This window comes from Melanotaenia boesemani, chromosome 24 (assembly GCF_017639745.1).
Source record: "Melanotaenia boesemani isolate fMelBoe1 chromosome 24, fMelBoe1.pri, whole genome shotgun sequence".
NCBI classification, from domain to species: domain Eukaryota; kingdom Metazoa; phylum Chordata; class Actinopteri; order Atheriniformes; family Melanotaeniidae; genus Melanotaenia; species Melanotaenia boesemani.
Window position 1 is genome coordinate 16,800,928 of NC_055705.1, and position 18,798 is coordinate 16,819,725.

The 18,798-nt window shown below is 39.9% G+C and overlaps 1 protein-coding gene across 9 annotated transcripts; it reads left to right on the forward strand.

Moving 5' to 3' along the window:
• Positions 1-304: 304 nt before the first annotated feature.
• On the forward strand, positions 305-17,933 carry jam2a (junctional adhesion molecule 2a). 9 transcript variants are annotated; one of them, XR_006009552.1, is made up of 13 exons: positions 305-807; positions 6,703-6,768; positions 6,928-7,038; positions 9,018-9,167; positions 9,255-9,442; positions 9,638-9,740; positions 9,961-10,068; positions 10,176-10,191; positions 14,227-14,298; positions 14,479-14,514; positions 15,936-16,779; positions 16,857-16,890; positions 17,040-17,933. XR_006009552.1 is itself a non-coding variant. In XM_041979229.1 (11 exons), the coding sequence occupies exons 1-11, from the start codon at positions 759-761 to the stop codon at positions 17,076-17,078; spliced, it is 936 nt and encodes a 311-aa protein (XP_041835163.1). In that variant the 5' UTR covers positions 307-758; the 3' UTR covers positions 17,079-17,933. The 9 variants fall into 9 exon arrangements, 4 of the variants coding, with proteins under 4 accessions (XP_041835163.1, XP_041835164.1, XP_041835165.1 ...); XR_006009551.1 differs by having other exon boundaries at positions 15,936-16,890; XR_006009553.1 differs by lacking the exon at positions 14,479-14,514 and having other exon boundaries at positions 307-807; positions 15,936-16,890.
• Positions 17,934-18,798: the final 865 nt, after the last annotated feature.

Below are 18,798 nucleotides of genomic sequence, written 5' to 3' on the forward strand. Positions count from 1 at the left end.
TTCCAGATACTTTGGAGTATGTCATTAGGCAAGTTTTAAAATGTTCCCATCACTCAAGAGGTTTGCAGTAGACAGTGATGAGTTCTAAGCATAATACCAAGGAATGCCTGATTACACAAGACTTCACTGTCTTTGGACAGATTGCTAGTAGATCCTTTCATCTGGATGTTAGATGGGTCACATGACAGAGTCAAGCTGAATTTATTGGGGTGCCATTTAGGTTTAAGTAAAAGATATGGACGCCACACCTCGTTGCCATGCCCAGCTGACTCCCGCTCTGTGGCCGCTTGGCATGCAGTGCGCGTCTTGGACACAGCGCTGCGCTCTCGCCTGAAAAGCTCACCCCGCCCTCCCTCTCTCCCTCCCTCCCTCCGTCTCCACCTCAGCCTCAACCAGCGCTGAAACCACACGACAAGAACAGAGGACATTCATTCGCGTCCGTGACAGTGACCGATGCACGCCAATCCTTGCCCGACGTCTCCGCCAGGACCAAGCCTGCTGACCTGAGCCGGACTTGGCGCCCCGCTCATTCAGCTTCGCCGGCTGTGAACAGATCCGCGCCGGGGCAGTCCGGTCGCTTCCCCTCCACACACACACACACACACACACACATACACCTCACTGGACATTAGTTTATTCCCTCGATGCTGGATGAATTATCGGAGAGTTGTGAAGAAGTGTGAGAAGAACGCTGAGGTCTGGGATCTGCCTCCTCGCTCCGTCCTGGCAAGAAGACTCAGCCAGAGTTGTGGACGATAATGGAAGGGACGTCCCTGTATCTTCCTATTGTTATTTTACTGATGCAATGTAAGTGGAGCATGGAAACTATTTATCCAGGGAAACTCTTTCTGTCTTTGTGCTTGTTTTATATATATCTATATATATTATAAAGATAAAAAATGTTTTCAGTATTTAAACTTATCCTGTTGCTTATCAGTCAGAGGGTAAATTGGAGTTATAAGTCAGCTGTTAGAAATTAATGGCAAAAGTTTCATTAGGAAAAAGTAGTGACACGTTTGCAATTTTAAAAAGTTAGAACCTAAAAAGCTGAGGGATATTTGGTCTGTGATGCAGCAGCAGATGGGTTCCTACAAGTTGGTCCTTAAAGTTGTATTGGAAGGATGCTGCCTGAGTGTGATGATGGGTGGGACCCCGTCTTGGCAAAGGAAGAGGCAGATCTGTTTATCACTGGTTGGACTACCACCAAAAACTTCATGGTGTTTTTGCAGGATGTTGCCAGACTGGACATTCGTGGAGGTTGGGCGGGGGATGGAGATGAATTTCTTGGAATTATGAGACAGGATCAAACTCCCTGTGATTAATCCTGCATGGGAACCTGTGTGACGCTCATGAAAAGGGAAAGCAGTAGAAGTGCTGTTAGGAATTCAGTGAGGCGGCAGCAGGAGTCTGATATGGATGTGATGAGACAGTGGGAGTGAGTGACGCACATTTTACTCAGTGTTGTCCACATTTTGCCACCTGTCGGGCCACCGAGTCACGAGCTCACAGAGGTGGGTGCTTTCAGCGGCCTTCAGTCTATCTGACATAAATAACTCTTCATCATGATACCTGTATACGCATGGGACAGTGAGAAACGTAATTTCGATTCCTTTGTATGTTATGGGCATGTGAAGAAATTGACAAATAAACCTGACTTTAAGACTTTAAGACTTTAAGATCAGGTTCACTGGCAGATGTCAACAGGTTAACTCCTGTAGGTCACTGCGGACTTTTTTGCCCATTCAGGTAATTTTTCTCTCAATATTTGGCCACCATTTTGGATGTGTTACCCCATATGGGTAACTTTTTCTGGAGAACTTTGGAATTTTTTTTTTTTTTTTTTTAGGTCAACAGTACACTGGGGGACAGATTCACGACCCTATTGGGTCATTATAGGACAAAAAAAGTCTTCTTTAAAAATAAAATATTACAGACTGATTTTTTTTCTTTTTTTTTTTTTTTTGCTCAGATCTTTCATTTAACTTCACTCCTTATCAAAATTACCAAATATGTAATAATTCAAATGATTTTAACCCTTTAAACGCCAATCTTATTACAAGTTGTCACAGATTTTATGAGAATAAATACAAAATTTAGTAATTTTCCATATATTTTATTTTTGAAAATCAGTCTTAAACATGCTAAACTTTTAATCTCTAATGTTGTGTTTTTAGAATTGTTTTTGGAGAGGACTTTTTTGTCCTCTAAGGACCAAATTGGTAGTAAATTTTAAATCTGAATCTGCAAAGAACTTTAACAATGCATCAAAATCAATGTTGTTACAAATTTTTTGTATATTTAAAAGTTGATCTTTAATTTATTTATTTTTTTTAAACTCCAACTTGTGGAAAACTAATTTCATGAGGGTTTCTTTTCTTTTTTTTTTTTCATGAAAACAGTGATATCATGAAAAAAAACATTTAAAGAGTTAAATAATTTTATATTTGGTAGTTTTAATAAGGAAGCTGACTGAAAGTTGTGAGCAAAAAATAGTAGAGCAAATATTTATCTCTAATGTTTTATAGCAGTTTTTTATATTTATTTATTTATTTTATTAATGACCTTATGGAGTACAGAGCTTCGCTGCTGCTTGTGAACTGGAATTGTTTAAGAAAATCTAAAAGGAAATATTTTGGGTGGGTCTCTGTGGCAAAAGACCCAACATCGCTCATATCAACCTCTCTCTCACACACACTCTGTATCTGACTGAGACAGCTGTTGCTCACTGTGTTGCAGTCATACAGGCAGGCTTTGTTCGAAAACACACACACACATATTCACACACACAGTCAGCGTCCTGTTTTTCTTCTGTACCCCTGCAGCCTTGAAACGTGTGCCATCCACGTTATCTATATCACACAGTCGGATAGGATATTTCCTATGGGTCTTACTCCCTCTCTTTTTCATTTGTTCCCTGTTAATTCAAATAAGTGCCTTAATTAGAACGGTGCCATGCTTTTGACCTCAGCCCAGCCCTGGCAACACCCACCCTGATTTCTGTACAGACTATGTAATGAGAGTGAAGCTGTATGCCAAGGCGTGAGCTTGCCATCCTTCTATTTTTTGCTCCAGCAAGACGGTTGCTGTCCCTCTGAGTTAAAGCCTTCGCAGCGTTTTGTTGATGTTAATGCCACACACTAACTAGCGTTTGTTGCTCGCTTGTGTGTGCTGATGCTATTGTTAGATGTGCCTGTGCTTCAAAGCCACAACAGGCCCCCACTGTAGCAGAAGCATTTTAATTACCACAGTGGCCATATCTGATTCTGTATAAGAGATCTGCTACTGTGATTCACATGAATAACTTAGCCAGGCCCATATGAGTAAGTTTCTCATTTCTGACGTTCATGTCAGATCTAACAAACCTGGTCTAACTTTCAGTAATGTGACACAACCCCCATCTTTATGGTGTTTTGGGCTTTTTCCAGGCCCAACTCTGGCCCAGATGTTGCTAATCAGAGCTTACTTAGTCATATACACCTTTAACAGTACAACTAGATCTGACACGTGACTGTTCCATGTAATCGTGTGTCCTGATTAAGCCAAATTCAGCTGCCAAAAGGATGCTGTTAGCTGTATTAACTCTTTATTTGTACATCTGTTACACTTCTTTCTCTGTTTTTATTCACTACAACTAGCTATGACTATCAAGACATTGATACTGGATGTCACATCTTTAGCAAGAAGGTAGGGGGGGTGGTTGGAGATATAAATCCTCTTCCAATGCTAGATAGTTTAGTTTGAGATATTAAAATTAATAGAACATGGTAAAGATGTTACAGCTTTTCATCTCACACAAGCCTCCAGATAGGCTGCTATATCTCCATTTCCAAACAGTTTCTACTACATTTTGGTGATGTGAACCTGTAATATATTTCTTTGTTCAAGTGAACTCTAAATGGTTTATTTGGGCCAGATCATTTCCGTTTGACATCTGTTTGCTCGTCAGATTCTCTCCCTTGATATGAATTGAATAAAATAGTTAGTTTGCTGGATCGGTGGGTCTGCATGAGATTTTCTTAAGCTTTCAACTCCTAATCTAAGCTCCCATTTTATACATGGATTAATATTTTTACATGTAGAATTTCAGATGCAGTCATCTTGTTTTTTTTCTACAACCCACAGATGTAAAATCTGAACATTTCCCACCCAGTGTGTGTGTGTACATCTTATCCTGCTGTTAAATACATAGTGCGAGGTTGGAGGGGTGGATGTGGAGTAAGTCACATAAGTAGCTTAAATAGGTTTTGGGTTTTTTAGCATTATTTTCTTGGAATATATTTCAGTTTCTTTTTCCAGACAAAGTTTAGATAGTAGATGTTTATTTTTTACCTTGATATGTTTAGACTAGTGTCTGCAGCCTTGCTCCAAGGTGTAGTCTAACCGCTGTACCGTTTAACAGCTGTTATTCCTTGGTGTGGCCAGCCACAACAGATCCACCAAGTTGGCCACAACTCGTGCCGTCTAATGGTCTCTGGAGGAGAGAGTCCCAGGTGTGTGAGAGCACCCGGTGATGGTGGTGATTGCCTCCATTCATCTGAGGAAGACTGCAAACACCAGTCGAAAAAAATCACTGCCTAAACTTTGAAAGAAAAAAGGTGAAATATACATACAAAGTCACAGGATTTACAGTTTGGACTCAGGTTTTGACTCTAGTGACAAGCTGTGAGCTTTTAACTTTTAATACTGTGGTTTTAGGTTTTTTGGAGTAAAGATGTGATATTCTTTTGCTACCAAAACAACATTGTTACTGTTTAAAAACCGTCAAATTCAACCTTTTCACAACCTTGCACATCCTATATGAGAGACATTTACCATTTCTAGAAATATTGATCGCAGCTGGACTCTTTCCCAAAATAAAAGTCCAATTTGATTTAAAATATTTGCAATAAATTGTAGTTCAAGCCTGAAACAGGACCCTGAATGGATTGTGTATAAGGTGTTGAGGCGTCCCTCTTTGCAGCAGAGCCACCAAAGCAACATATACTCTTAACATCAGCCACCATGCAGCTGTGAAGTGATCTGAACAGGCCATGTGTTCATCGTCTGCCTTGACGCCTTTGTAGTTAATTGAGGTCATACAAGCTGACAGTGTTCATAGTGGCTGGACGCTGTGGCAGGGGCAGCAGGACCTCACATGACGTCTCCCCTCATTTTTTCTTTTTTATCTCTGTGTGCTTATGTGCATGTGTACAGGCATGTTGTCATCCCCGTTACATTTCTTGGCCTCACATCGAGTGACAAGAGCTTCTCCCATTCACAGTCCTACTGTCGCAGAGGATCTCCCTCGCTTTCAATCCCAGTCTCTCTTTTATTCATGCTCCTGCAGGTCTCTGGTCCTCTCGCTCCACCAGCCTCCACTCAGTCCCCTCTCCACCACACACTATTTGTATTCTATTCTTAGGGAAGCTCGTCTCTCCTTGATCCCTCATCTTTGTCCTCTTTTTAATCTGATTGTGCATCTTTTAGAGACGTTTACTGAGGGTGTTGAGGTGCGTGAGCCGAAGTTACAATAATCTTGTTAAACTGCTGCAAGTCAACACATGGCAAAGTGAAGGGAGGAGACTGAAGGTGATGTAAACTGTTCCAGCTTCAGGAAAAGCTTTAAACAAGCTTGTTTTATGCTGCATTTGCGATATTATTTCTGTATAGGCTGCCATAACCTTTAAAATGAGCAAATAATGGTGGTGTGTGAGTGTAAAGACCTTTCTTTAACATCCATTAAACTGTCATGTTGCTTTATTCAATTCTTCCTGCCCTTTGTCTCAGCTTTCCCTGAAAAACTGTTAGCATCACCCTTCCCTTCATAGGGGAAGCCCTCCATGACTAATAGTAATCTAGCAACAATGGACCCAACACGGGAAGTTACAGACAAACAGGAAACCAAAGGACTGAGTAACTGAGTGCTTGTTTTTAAATTTAGCTTTTTGTTGTATCGTTTGGCCAAACAATGGTAGAAAGAAGTGTGCATTGAAAGTCTGCTTACAGACATCACATTACGTGAAATTTAAAAAACTTAATGTTCACGGAAGCATCCCAGAGGTCCATTCAACATTTATTCTCCTCTAAAAAATGCATTGCTTTCAGTCTGATTTTTTCCCTCTTTTTCTCAGTTTTTTTTTTTTTTTTTTACTGTTTCAGATGTTCGTTTTTCTCCTGTGTGCGTGCCTCCAGGCACTTTCTCTGTCAGGTAGCCTTCACAGTCACTTAGCCTCCCAATAATAGCAGGATGACCAGACTCTAATCCGCCTCCATAAACCAATCAGCACACAGGAAAATCAGAAGTCGCTTCCTCTTCCTGTTTGGAGGACTATTGGTGACACACAGATGGGAGAGGGAATGCCCTCCATACATCAGGTTATTCCGGACCAGCCACTAGAGAAACGATTGGTGAATTAGACCAAACCTGGGTTTAAAAAAAACATAAGGCGTGCTGCTCCTTAACCCCCGCTGGATTAAGTCAGAGGGAGTAATCCTGCCTTTACTTTAGGCTTCCTGGAGAAAGATGCCTGCCGCCTTTATCTCAGACAACAGAACAAGATGGCCATTAAGCATTCTCCTCTTGCTTTTGGCGGACACATGAAGCACTTTACTCAATTCACCTTTCCCCCTAATGGATGATGAGTCATATTGCATTCTGAGCTGCTCTCACCCCTCTTTCTTTTTTTTTTTTTTCGTTTTAATTTCCAACTCTATCTCCTCCAGGTTCCCCCTCTGTTCCCGTTACCGTGTCAACCACCAAACCTAAAGTGGAGGTGGAGGAGTTCTCAGGTGAGGCAGAAAAACCCCAAAGAGAATGCTACTGTTTGATTCTCTCTGACAGTGAAAACCATAAGGCTATAAATAGACCAAACAGTTAAAAATGCCACTGATTCTTTGCCACTGTGGAAGAAACATCTCATTGGCCACACTCCCCCCCCTCGCTTTCAGACGCAGTGCTGTCGTGCATGTTCCACACAGAGGAAGACCAGAACCCACGCATCGAGTGGAAGAAAAAGGGGAAAGATGTCTCCTTTGTGTACTTCAACGGACGCTTCAAAGGTGAGAAAACAACCTGTCGCAGCCTATCCTCATGTTGACAAGCAGGGAATTTATTTTAATCAGCTTTCTGGAAGCGGGGTGCACCACATAGGAGGAGGAAAACTACTTGGGGGAACATTGGGAAAGAAATGGAGAAACTGTGAGGTATTTTTTGAAGTCTGTGTTAGTGGTGTCAAACCATAAAAGGCTTAACCTGTCTCTTGTCCTCAGTCTCTCATCTGTGTGGCTGAAGGTGTGAATTTAATGGGTGAATGAATAATGAATTGTACAAAAGCTTTTACCAGGTTAGTAGTCTTTTTTTTTTTTTTTTTTTTTTCTTCGATTAGAAATGCGTTTTGACCCACTGCCTCCTCCAGCTGTATCTTGTAAATTGTTGGATTATCTAAAATATACTCTTCTCCCACTCACTGAAATAACAAATTTCCCTCATGTTTGCTGATAAACTCTGTAACTGCAGTGCAGATCAGCATTTCTGATAATGGTTAATCAGTTCAGAGCATCCACTTGGAGGAATTTTAACTCTTTCCTCAATCAAAGCAGCTTCAATTCTTAATTAGGATGTTGTTAATCAGATCCTCCCACAATGTTTATATTAAAGTCTGGGCTTTAAAACATACGACTGAGTTCATAGAGAGATTCCAGCGAACAGGCACAAAGCAAGACACTGCCACTACTGTGTTTGGCAGATTAAATAAGCTACCTGTGCTGGAAAAAAGTTTTACTTTCCACCAAAGTTTCTAATTCTGATTCATCTGCCAACATTTTGGTGAGTCAGTGCAGCCTTCAGCAAACTTCAGTGAGGCAGTGAAGTAGGGATGGGTGTATCGATACTCTGGAGTTAATACTTTAATATCTGCCAGTCTAAATATCACAGCACTACTGTGCTGAAAAATGACGAGCAAAAACTAGTGTACTCCCTCTGTGTAACATGATCACAGTAGCTTATTAGATGTCATGATGATGATGTTGTACTTCAATATTTAACTGGTTAAATGCAGGTTTTTAAGCACTATGTGCTTTCAATGTAAGAAAGTTACATTTTTAGTCTTTTTATATTATAATTCAAAAAGTTTTATTTTCATTTTAATTTTATTTGATCTACTCAGATATATTTGAACATTTCTTTCAAGAATTTATGCTCACAAGTTTTATCACATTATCTTTTACAGTAAAGTTATTATGCACACTGTGCACTTGTATGATTTCCCTTTAAGGGACAAAAAGTATAGATGGAAAACGTACAATAGAGTATGGTGTCACAAAAGGAAAAATTATTATAAATGATTCCCTGTCCCAACAGTAAAGTTATTTGCACGCCTGCCTTGTTTTTTGATTGCTTGCAAAAGTTTATTTGAACATAAAGGCAGAAATGTAAAAATAAATGGGAAATAAAAGCATAAAATGAATAAATCAACACAACGAAATGTCCCAAATGTCAAAAGGAGTGGGAGGAAGCAAAAGCTTATCTAATCCAAACCTAATAAATTAAAACAATTTTATAGTCATTAAATGCACCATAGTCTCATTCATTATTAATAATAACCACTAGCCATTACATCATATTATAATGAAACAATAATAGTAATAATCATAGCCATACTCATATGCAGAAATTTCTTCCTTAACAACAGTATGTTTGGAGCTATAATAACTATAATATAATCTATAAATTTATCAAATTTAATTACAATAGTAGAGTTATGACTGACATTTGTACTGAATGACACCCAGTACAAAATGATCACTATAATATTGGGTTTACAATAGACAATACATCTGTCACTCAAAAACGGTGCAAATCTGGATTTATTTGACTCATTTTACATGAGAGATGAATTACAAATAGCTCCTGCAGTTGTCTACATAATTTATCAGCAAATCTTGTCAGATTATATCACATTCAGGTTAAGTAATCTCAGATTAGGACGTGCCCCCAGGAAAGACGTTTCCGTTTTATGATATTCTGATATTTCTCTCAGGTTCTTTTGAAGGTCGAGCGTCCATCGAAGGGGCGACAGTGACGCTGCAAAAGGTGACCCAAGAGGACGCCGGGGAGTACCGTTGTGAGATCAGCGCCTCTCAAGACACCGTCAGCCTGGGCGAGACCAACGTCACGCTCAAAGTCTTAGGTACAGCTGACTAGAATACCACAAACATTGGATGAATGGGTTTGTTTTCCCAAGTTTTGCTTATGGTTTGCTTACCTCATCGTTCAGTGCCCCCACACATCCCGTCCTGTGAAATCCCCAGTTCAGCAGTGACAGGCACACTCGTGCAGCTGCGCTGTCTGGACGAGCAGAGCATCCCACCTGCTACATACTCCTGGTTCAAGGACAACCATCCAATCAGCCCGCCCCGGCAAGCCAACGCAACCTATCTCATCAACGCTCACACAGGAATACTGGTGAGGCCGTGCATGCAGATAAAGAAAATGGGAATGTCTGGAGTGTGTGTTGATATACTCAAGTTTCTCTCCTTTTTGTAGCATCACATACGAGGAAAGAGAGTAAAGATAAAGACACGTCTGCTAAATTCTGTGTTCCTGAGACCTGCTCAAGGACTCTCAGATTAAAACATACCCTCCCTTTTCTGTCTCTAGGAGTTTAAAGCTGTAGTCAAAGAGGACACTGGCCGCTACAGCTGCCTGGCGTCTAATGGAGTGGGATCGCCCAAGATGTGCGAAGGAAAGCACATGGCAATAGGTGTGTTTGTGTTATGTGTGTTTCCACACTTCATCCTGCCTCCTCTTTCCACACCTTTCAGCTCTGGCCAAAATCAAGGAAGCAGTGGAGAGGAAATGCTCACCACATTTATTTCACGCTGCCTGAACTTTCTTTTTTCAAGGATAATAAGAAATAATAAGAGTAAATTGTGGCCATTCTTTTGTATTTAATAGTTTTCTGTGGCTGTTTCCACCTGCAGAGGATGTCAACATGACGGCGGTGGTGACAACAGTGGTGGTTGTCTGCCTGCTTATCGTGGTATGCGGGTGCGGGGGACTTGCCTTACACCGCAACAGCTTTTTCACCCGTAAGTTTAACTTCATAAAATCAGTGCACTGGATACAGTTTTTATTCTCTCCCAAAAAGACTGACATTACTCTGTTTTCTCCTCCATGGCCACGATTCATCCATCAGCAGGACACAGAGGAAGGTAAGAGCTCTGTGATTGCATTAACATTGATGCGAACAAACACTAATATCGTACACTCTGAGGATTAAGGAGGTGGAGGGGGGCGGATTGTTGCTCTTAGGACTGCGTGTCTGCATGCGTGTGCTGAGTCAGGACTGTATAGAGTGACAGCTGTGGCTCTGTGTGCATGTTTTTAAGCCACAGCAGCCTTTGTGTTTCAGTTCATTCAGTGATTGGCATCAACAGCTGGAAAAGTGTAAGGAAAGTATTTGCTATTAATCTGAATTGATTTTCTACATCCTGATCTAAGTATATATATATATATATATATATATATATATATATATATAAAATCAAAGCAACATAATTATGGAATAATTACCGGCTGTTAATCAGTATGGAGGACAACATTGGCAGCAGAGACGATTGCAGGCAATTAAACAGATTGGACGGCTAATTTGATATGGATTATTTAGATATACAAGAATGAGACTGGTTTACCAGAAGGCTGCTTGTGCAGTGCATTCACTCACCATCACAGTCTCTGCATTACAAACATCAGAGTGGGCGTGAGGAGTTTTTGATGTCTGACTGTAACCACAGAGACGTAAATGCACATCCTCACGTGACTCGACCAAACTGGCCTGACTTTATGTTATTAGATTACTGGGCTTGTTACTGCTCGGAGTTTGATGGAGAGTCAACGTTGAGCTCTCCTTTAAAAGCTGATGCGAAAGCTCTTTGTCTAGGTTAAAGTCTGATGCTTATCCCACTGAGCTAACTGGAGCTGTCAGTGTCAACTTCCTATTTATAGAACAGGCTTCTTCACAAAGACTCAAAGACAATGTGACGTGATTTCTGATGCACCGATAGCAGGCACAAATTTACAGAGCAGGAAGGCAGATTATGAATGCAGCTCTTCCTGTGAGGGGGTGAGGGTGTGGGGTCTGTATTCAAGACTGACAGTCTATTTTATGTCTTATTAGAACACATCTAGCTTTCCATTTACTCTGATTACATATATTCATTCAAATAATATTGTAGAAATAAAAAAATCAGCTGATGTTTCAAATAAATCAGCAGTTTAAGATTAAACTAATCTGTTTTCTTAAAGCTTACAATAAAATACTGCTATACTAAACTTTCAAGATCTTTAGGGGTTTAAACCAGAGCCAGGGGAACTCCAACACTAATTCTTAGTACTGCACCTAGCAACAGTATCTAAGGCGGTTTACTATTTTTTGGTGTTAAATATTTTGCTCAGAGAAATGATAGAAGGCACCGGATATGTAATTTTGAATAACGGGGTGTTGAATTGCTGCATGTGATTGGCTGCATGTCTTAATGGCATTAATGCTGGTAAATGAAATATATAATTTACAAAGATTTGCTTAAATTAGTTTTGTACCTGTACTGTTGGTTTTTGTATAAGTAGTTTTTAAAAGATGTGCTGGTGCACAGTGAGGTTGTGCATCCAGATCAGCTGCTTTAAACTAAGGACTTATACGCCTAATATTGTATTGCTCCCTCCCATTGTTAAAACAGCTCCGTGCTGCAGGGATTAAGCTTGATCCGCTGCATCCTATCAACACTTGAACAAAGAAGGGTTTGCAGAATATAGGGGCCAGTTTGGTACCTCAGGGTTGATGTGTTTCAAGCCATCATTGAGCATTTTTTGCACTGTGAGGTAGCAACACATATATCATATAAAACCAGGGGTGTCCAGTCAGTCCTCGAGGGCCACTGTCCTGCAGGTTTTCAGTGTTTCCAGCTTAAACACACCTGACTCAAATTAAATGGATCACACAGCCGATGAAGTTCTGCACAATGACTCAGTTTTGAGTCAGGTGTGTTGGAGCAGGGAAAGCCTGTAGGATTGTCGCCTGAGGACCCGAACTGGACACCCCTGATCTTTACAGCCTGCATTGGAATTATACGACAAACATTCACCTGTCTGGTTTTAATGTTGTGGCTGGTTGCTTGGTTATATTTATTAGGCTTAGCCAGAACGGCAACTTGAATGAATTGTTTTCACTTTAAATTAATTACGCAAAAATAATTCACATAAGCCCTTACAAGGCGGGACTGTTACCTGCCTTCATTCAGTGTGAAGCGAACATGCTGAAATAAACACAATTCTTAAAATGTATTATAGAGCACCCTCTGCTTGATGTGGAGGCAAACTAAATCTAATGGTCTAAAGCACTTGAATTGCATTTTAACTGGAAAGTGATATTCAAACTTCACATGATTTTGCAAAAGAAGGCTTGCTGTTTGCAAGAACTCTGACTGGGGACTCCATAGCCCCTTTTCACTCAGCGGTGGCATCTTATCCCCATTTCCACCAAGGGGTCCGGCTTGGGATGGGACGGTTTGGTAAACCCTAATCTCTGTTGCGTTTCCACAACCAACTACACCCTTACCCAGTAGGCAGTGTATAAAGCAAACAGCAATTAGTGGCAGGTGACTCGATCCAAATATCGATACCAGCGTTGGTAAAGAGTGGAGGACTGGTTCATTGTGTAATATATCAAACTGTTTATGAATTTAAAAAAATGTATATATTTTACAGATCAATCTCTTTTTCACAACCCTATTAAAGTTATGGTATCAGCCTCAACAATACTAGCCCCTTCTTTACTTGGTTTTGTATCGATACCACATCACCAATGATGCAAACCTACAGATGCATCAGCTACGTGATGTCACTGCGGCGCAACCCCTTCCTCGAATTATAACACGGAAAGAAAGACGAGATTGGTGGACATCCAGAGTTTGTTCTCTTTCTTCTAAATGACAAAAAATGTGCGTCATATTAAACACGCTGCTGTTCCCACTTTGCCGAGTCACATTGGGACGTGATGACTCATTCAACCAATCAACAGACTGCAGCGTTTCAGGCTCCATTATTTTCAGGGTCAGATCAGTATGATTGGAGCCCCAGTGGAAGGGTCCCAGAAAAACACGACAGGTCGGATTAGATATTCTGACACCCCTCCCAGTTTTTGCCTGTGGAAACATTTAAAAATGGGCACTGACCCGTCCCTGTCAGAGGAAACGGGCTTTATTTGCTCTGGTTTGGGCACAGCTGTTTTCCAGGCCAATTAAAACATTAGCAGCTCAATCCATGACTTCCCCAGACCACATGTGAAAGTGTCCCTGGGCAAAAGAAAATGAACCCCCATGTTTACCCCCATGTAAGAGTGTAGAAATAATGGCCTCAAACCAGCTTGGTTCTGTTGTCCTTTTCACACAGTCCATCTAAAAGCTGGCCTTGTTAAGCATTGCTGACCTGTGGGTTTGTTTGTAAGATGAACACACCACTCTTACCAACAACTCTCTTGTCACAAGGCTAATTTCATGATGCCGGCCTGCTGAGCGTAAGCACACTGAGCTGCCTCTGTTTGGTCCGAGTGAATTACAAAAGGAGAAGAGTGGCAACAGTAAGGTGTAACCACAACTGGTTTGTCAATAGTTCATTCACTTGTCGTTGCTGTTCTAGTTATGTTTGAAGAAAAAAGACAATTTTAATCAATATTAAATACACACAGCTATGAAATAAATCCTTTTAATCTTTTCCAGGGGATATTTATCATGCTGCCACATATTTCCCAGTTCTCTTTAATTCCAGCTCTTGTAATAAAATGAAGGGTGTGATTAATTGAGAGAGAAACAGGTTGGATCAGACAGCAGAGCTGATTCAATCAAGCAAAAACCTTGATAAGAAAGTCAATTATATCCCTTTGAAAATGTTTAAAGTAAACATTGATCTCTATCAACTTATTTTTATTTGAGGATTACGTCAGTTTTATTTGATTCTGATTAAAAATGACCCTCTATACTGAACATGAAGGCGCAGATCTGGATGCACAGCTATGAAACAGAAACGATGGTTTAAACCAACACGACATGTACACAATCCCATTATTTAGCTCCTTTTTATGAATGATTCGATCTTCCATCCTATTAACCCACCTGCTCCAGCATGGTGTGCAATCTGAGATGACTCCATCATTGTTAAAGACACCATCCTGACCCCCCCACCCACCCATGCAGGTCATTTTGGATCTCCCAGCATCACGGTGCAGCCCACATCAGCAGCCAAACCCTTCACAGAACTGAAGACACGTGAGTGTGACACATGAAGGCAAATTAACACCCACAAGAGTTTAAATCTTCTCACGGTGGACTGAACCTGTCCAAGAAGTAGTCTCCCCCCGTAAGGCCTTAAATTCAGTAAAAGCAGTGCGACTTCTATTTATTTTAGTGTTGGGGTCATTTCGTTTGTTTCTATTCTTCCTTACTTAGGTTGGTTTGCAGATGCCGAGTTTCAAACTTGTTCAAGTGAGAAACCAAATATTTACAGATTAACATGCTAAGTTGATAAGGTCTAATAAATCTGTTTCCTTTTTCCCTGCTTGGTCTTTAACTGATAACGCTACAGGAAATGGGGTTAGAGGGAGCGGGGATGACGTCCAGGAAAGGGTCCCAGGCCGGGATTAGAGCGTGAACTGGCAGTGTGGAAGAGTCTGCATTACAAATTATTTGTAATTTGACAGATTGATATTTATTTGAAACTCACATTTAACATTAAAGAGGGTTGGAAAAAAAAAAACGGCCTAATTTGGGCCATTTTCTAGATTTTTCTCAATAGATAAATAAACAATGAAATTATAAAACAAATAGACATTGAAATAAAAATACACACCACCGTTCCTGACACTTATAAAAATGAGAAATCTTATCTTATATCTCTTTTTTTACTTTTAATCTCTTGATTATGACTTTAAATCTTATAATTATGACTTTTTAATTATAATCATGATTTGAATCTCATATTTTTAACTCTGTTTCTCATAATTATACTTTAAATCTTATAAGATGAAGACTTATGAGATAGTCTGTGAAGATTTGTCATTTAGAAGTGGCAGGAATGGGCTTCCATGGTGAGGTTTGATCATTTGTCACAGTTTCACCTGTTTTAACTTGAGAAACATTATTTTTTCATTTTTATGTTCATTTCCTTAACCCTATGCGTTATATTGTACATTTTTTTCAGGCTGAAATTGAATTACAAAAAAAAAATCCAGATTACAGTTGACCTTTTAGTTATTCTAAAATAAATAAATAAATAAAATAAAAACTAAAAAATTTACCAGATTTTGAAAAGTGACAAAGAGCCTGTTTATGACAGCATCCAAGAATTAGTCTGCAGCAATCTCACCTGAGACCCGGGATCTCAGTCTCTGGCCCTTAAGGGTCTCTGTCCTGTCCTGCAGGTTTTAGACGTTTCTCTGCTACAACACACCTGATACATGTGAACGGGTCATTTTTATAAAACTTAACAAGCTGTTGGAGGAGGAATGCATCTAAAAGCTGCAGCACAGTGGCCCTTTAGATCCGGAGTTTATGATCTCTGCCCTATACCAAACAAAGGATCTGGGGCATTCATCCATTGCAGTCCTTAAAAAAACCTTAACAGCATGTGGTCCTGAAAAATGATGCAATGCATAGACTTAATCCCGGCTAAGTTGACTTGAGCCAGACAAGTCTAACAGCTACCGACAGCAATATTGCAATGATGATATAACTTTTGATGTGAAACTATACCATACCCCATGTTTTGTTGAAATATTCTGTTAAATCAAGTCAACTTGCCAGAAGATGCCTGACTAAATAAAGCACTTTAGATCAAGTCTACTATAAAGCCAGCCCTGTGCCACATGTGGAGTTCTCAGATCGTCTGTTTTTGTTCCTAATCCCAGCCCACATATCACTGAGCTGTAGCCTGAAGCCATCCACGAAGACAGTCAAAGTACGGAGTAAGGATACTACCTCAGCCCTGCAGGATGCTTCCAAGATGCAGACTGGGGGGAATTTGGCCCGACTTGGACGGACTCGCATCAGCTGCATTTGAAGTAGAAACTTTTTTATGCTGAAAGTATCTGAAAATGTTTCAAGTGTTCAAGGTGAGGACACAGCTCTGAACATGGGATGCCTCTTTTAACTCCAGAGACGAGAGGAACCTGATGAGAGGCCAAGCAGCATGTAGAGGAGCACATTAACAGTAATAATCCAGATCCATTGAGGCCTTTTAATACACTCGTCTGCAGGAGAGAACAGCCAGCACAAAACCACACCTCCTGCTTTTAGAGATGTTTACACCAAATTTTAAGGACGCTACTCAGCATCATCTGCCACCCCCCTTGCCTCCCTCTTAGATATAGATCAAACAAAAAAAAGCATCATTTCCTGCAAGCAGATAGATGCAGGACTCTCCCTCCCCTTCCCTGAGGAATGGACATGAAATGACCCATTAATCCCTCGCTAACTGGTCACAACCACTTTGCATTTTCACCCTCACTCCTTCTTCATTTGTACAATATTACCTGGTTTGTAAAACTCTCACCTTTGTGCAAACAGCCTTCCTGTTATTTAATACATTTTATATATCTGTATTTATATGGCTGTCTTAATGGTCTGTTTTTCTGTATTTTTTTAAAGAAAATAAAAAAATGTTTTATATTTGTGTCATTTTGCAACAAACTGACTTGAGGCAACATTTTCACAAAATAAAGTGGCAGTGCTGTGACAAATGAAGACTTTCTGGTTAATAGATAAGAAAAAAAGCTAATATCTGTATGTTAAATGTAAAGTAAGGAGCTTCCCTTGTCTTTGTCTTTCAGGTCCAATGTCAACTACATCCCACCGCCTCAAGAAGTAAGTGTTTTATCTTCTCTTACCCATCGAGCTTTGTTTCTGATCACCTCAACACGTCACAGAGCAGATATAATTCTATGGGAAAAAAGAACAAGGAGGCAAAACAGCTAAGTACTGAAATATTAATGCTTCTTTCTCCATCCTCTCAGCCCCAGGATTTCAAACACACACAGTCGTTCATGCTCTGAGAAGCTGGACTCCCTTCGACTGACATCACCCCTGTGATAAGGTGCCAACACTGGACTCTGGAATATTTAATTCTTTGTTAAATTTTTCCTCGATCTTCCGACATGTCACTTCTCTCAAATGAGTTGAATCCAGTAAAGTTGCGAAGCTTCTTGCTCTTGTTTTGCTTCTGTGGTTCACCTTTCCCACTCACGTCTTCTGTTAATGGGATTAAGTACAGTTTAATAGTACTCTGCTTCCCCCTGGTGGTCAGATGTTGATATTGATCTTTTCTGAAAAAAAATGAAGATTAACTGATAATCCATCACAATTTGTTTCTTCCTCCAGCAGGCCAATTGTTTCACTTGATTTATTTGACCAAAGACTCATTACTCTTTTTCTCCTCCTCATTTTATCTTCAGAGGGGAAGTCTCTGTAAAGCCATAGTGAAAGCATTTCAGTTTTCAGAATACTCAAGACTTAAATGCAGTTTACCTCAAGTCAGTATTTTGTCTTCTGGAAGTCTCAGGCCCCGACACCACTGAAAACCCTGATCTTAGTAACAACCAACCAGTCCAGCTAATTCTACTGAGACCAACCCCATTCCATCCTGATGTGCCTGCATGGTCTTTTCTTTTTATTAATATATTCATATTATATATAAATATATTCTGTATACCTTGTGCCTTTTTAATTTGTCTGTCGTATCGATCTATGGATCACAACTTTTTGTAAAAAGGATAAAAAAAAAAAAAACTTGCCTTACTTTTCTGTCTTGATATTCTCGTGCCACCGTTTGACTGTTTTTGACTGTGTGGATGATTTGTTCGGATTTTTATTTGAATGATGTATCAGTAATAAAATGCTTTTTTATTCAAGTCATCTTTTCTTTATTTTTAATCTAAAAGCTCACAAAGCCAACAGATATAGGTTATCCTACTTGTGCAAATGTTGCATCAATCTTAACAGATTGTAATTATAGGAAACAATTTTCCTCACACTAAACTGCCTCTCTTCATATGCAGCCTCCTCTGCTTTCCCAGAGGGAAATACTAAAGTGCAATGGCTCACTGAACAAGGTTATACATTAATCTTTCAAGTGCAACTCCTCCAAACAAGTATGTCACATCAAAAGCAGAAAAAGATTAATTGAAATCTTTTCTGAAAGTATAGGATTTTTAACATGCATTTATTTATTTTTCCTCAGGATGCAGCCTTTACACAATTGGGAAACGGAGTGGGACAAAATCTTGCCTGCATACGGAGATCAGTTTTAAAGCATGGTTGCACAAATCTTAACATTTTAAGCATCTGGTCAGTTGGAAACGGAGTCTTTCCTTTTGCTATTTTGGGTTTCAAATACTCATCCTGGAGAGGCTCAAATGCATCTCTGACCTTGTCATAATGTAGAACTCCCGAGACTAATACAGAGTGACAGCCAATTTCCATCTAGGTCAGCCAACGTTCGGCTCGCTGGAATTTTGTGAATTTCAAATAAAGATGCAAAAAATGTGATTTAGATGCACCAGTTATTTGCTCTGGGAGCCAAAACAAAGGCTACAACTGATTTAAATTATTCATTAATAATATGATTGTTAGTTTCCAGTTATTAAAGCTCAAAGATCACTGATTTAAAGGGAGAAATACCGCACCACAGGGACACATATAAACATCTGTTTTTAGCACTTACCCTAAAAATCATCTGTCTTTGACAAGTTAAACAAAAAGTGACAAAATCAATGT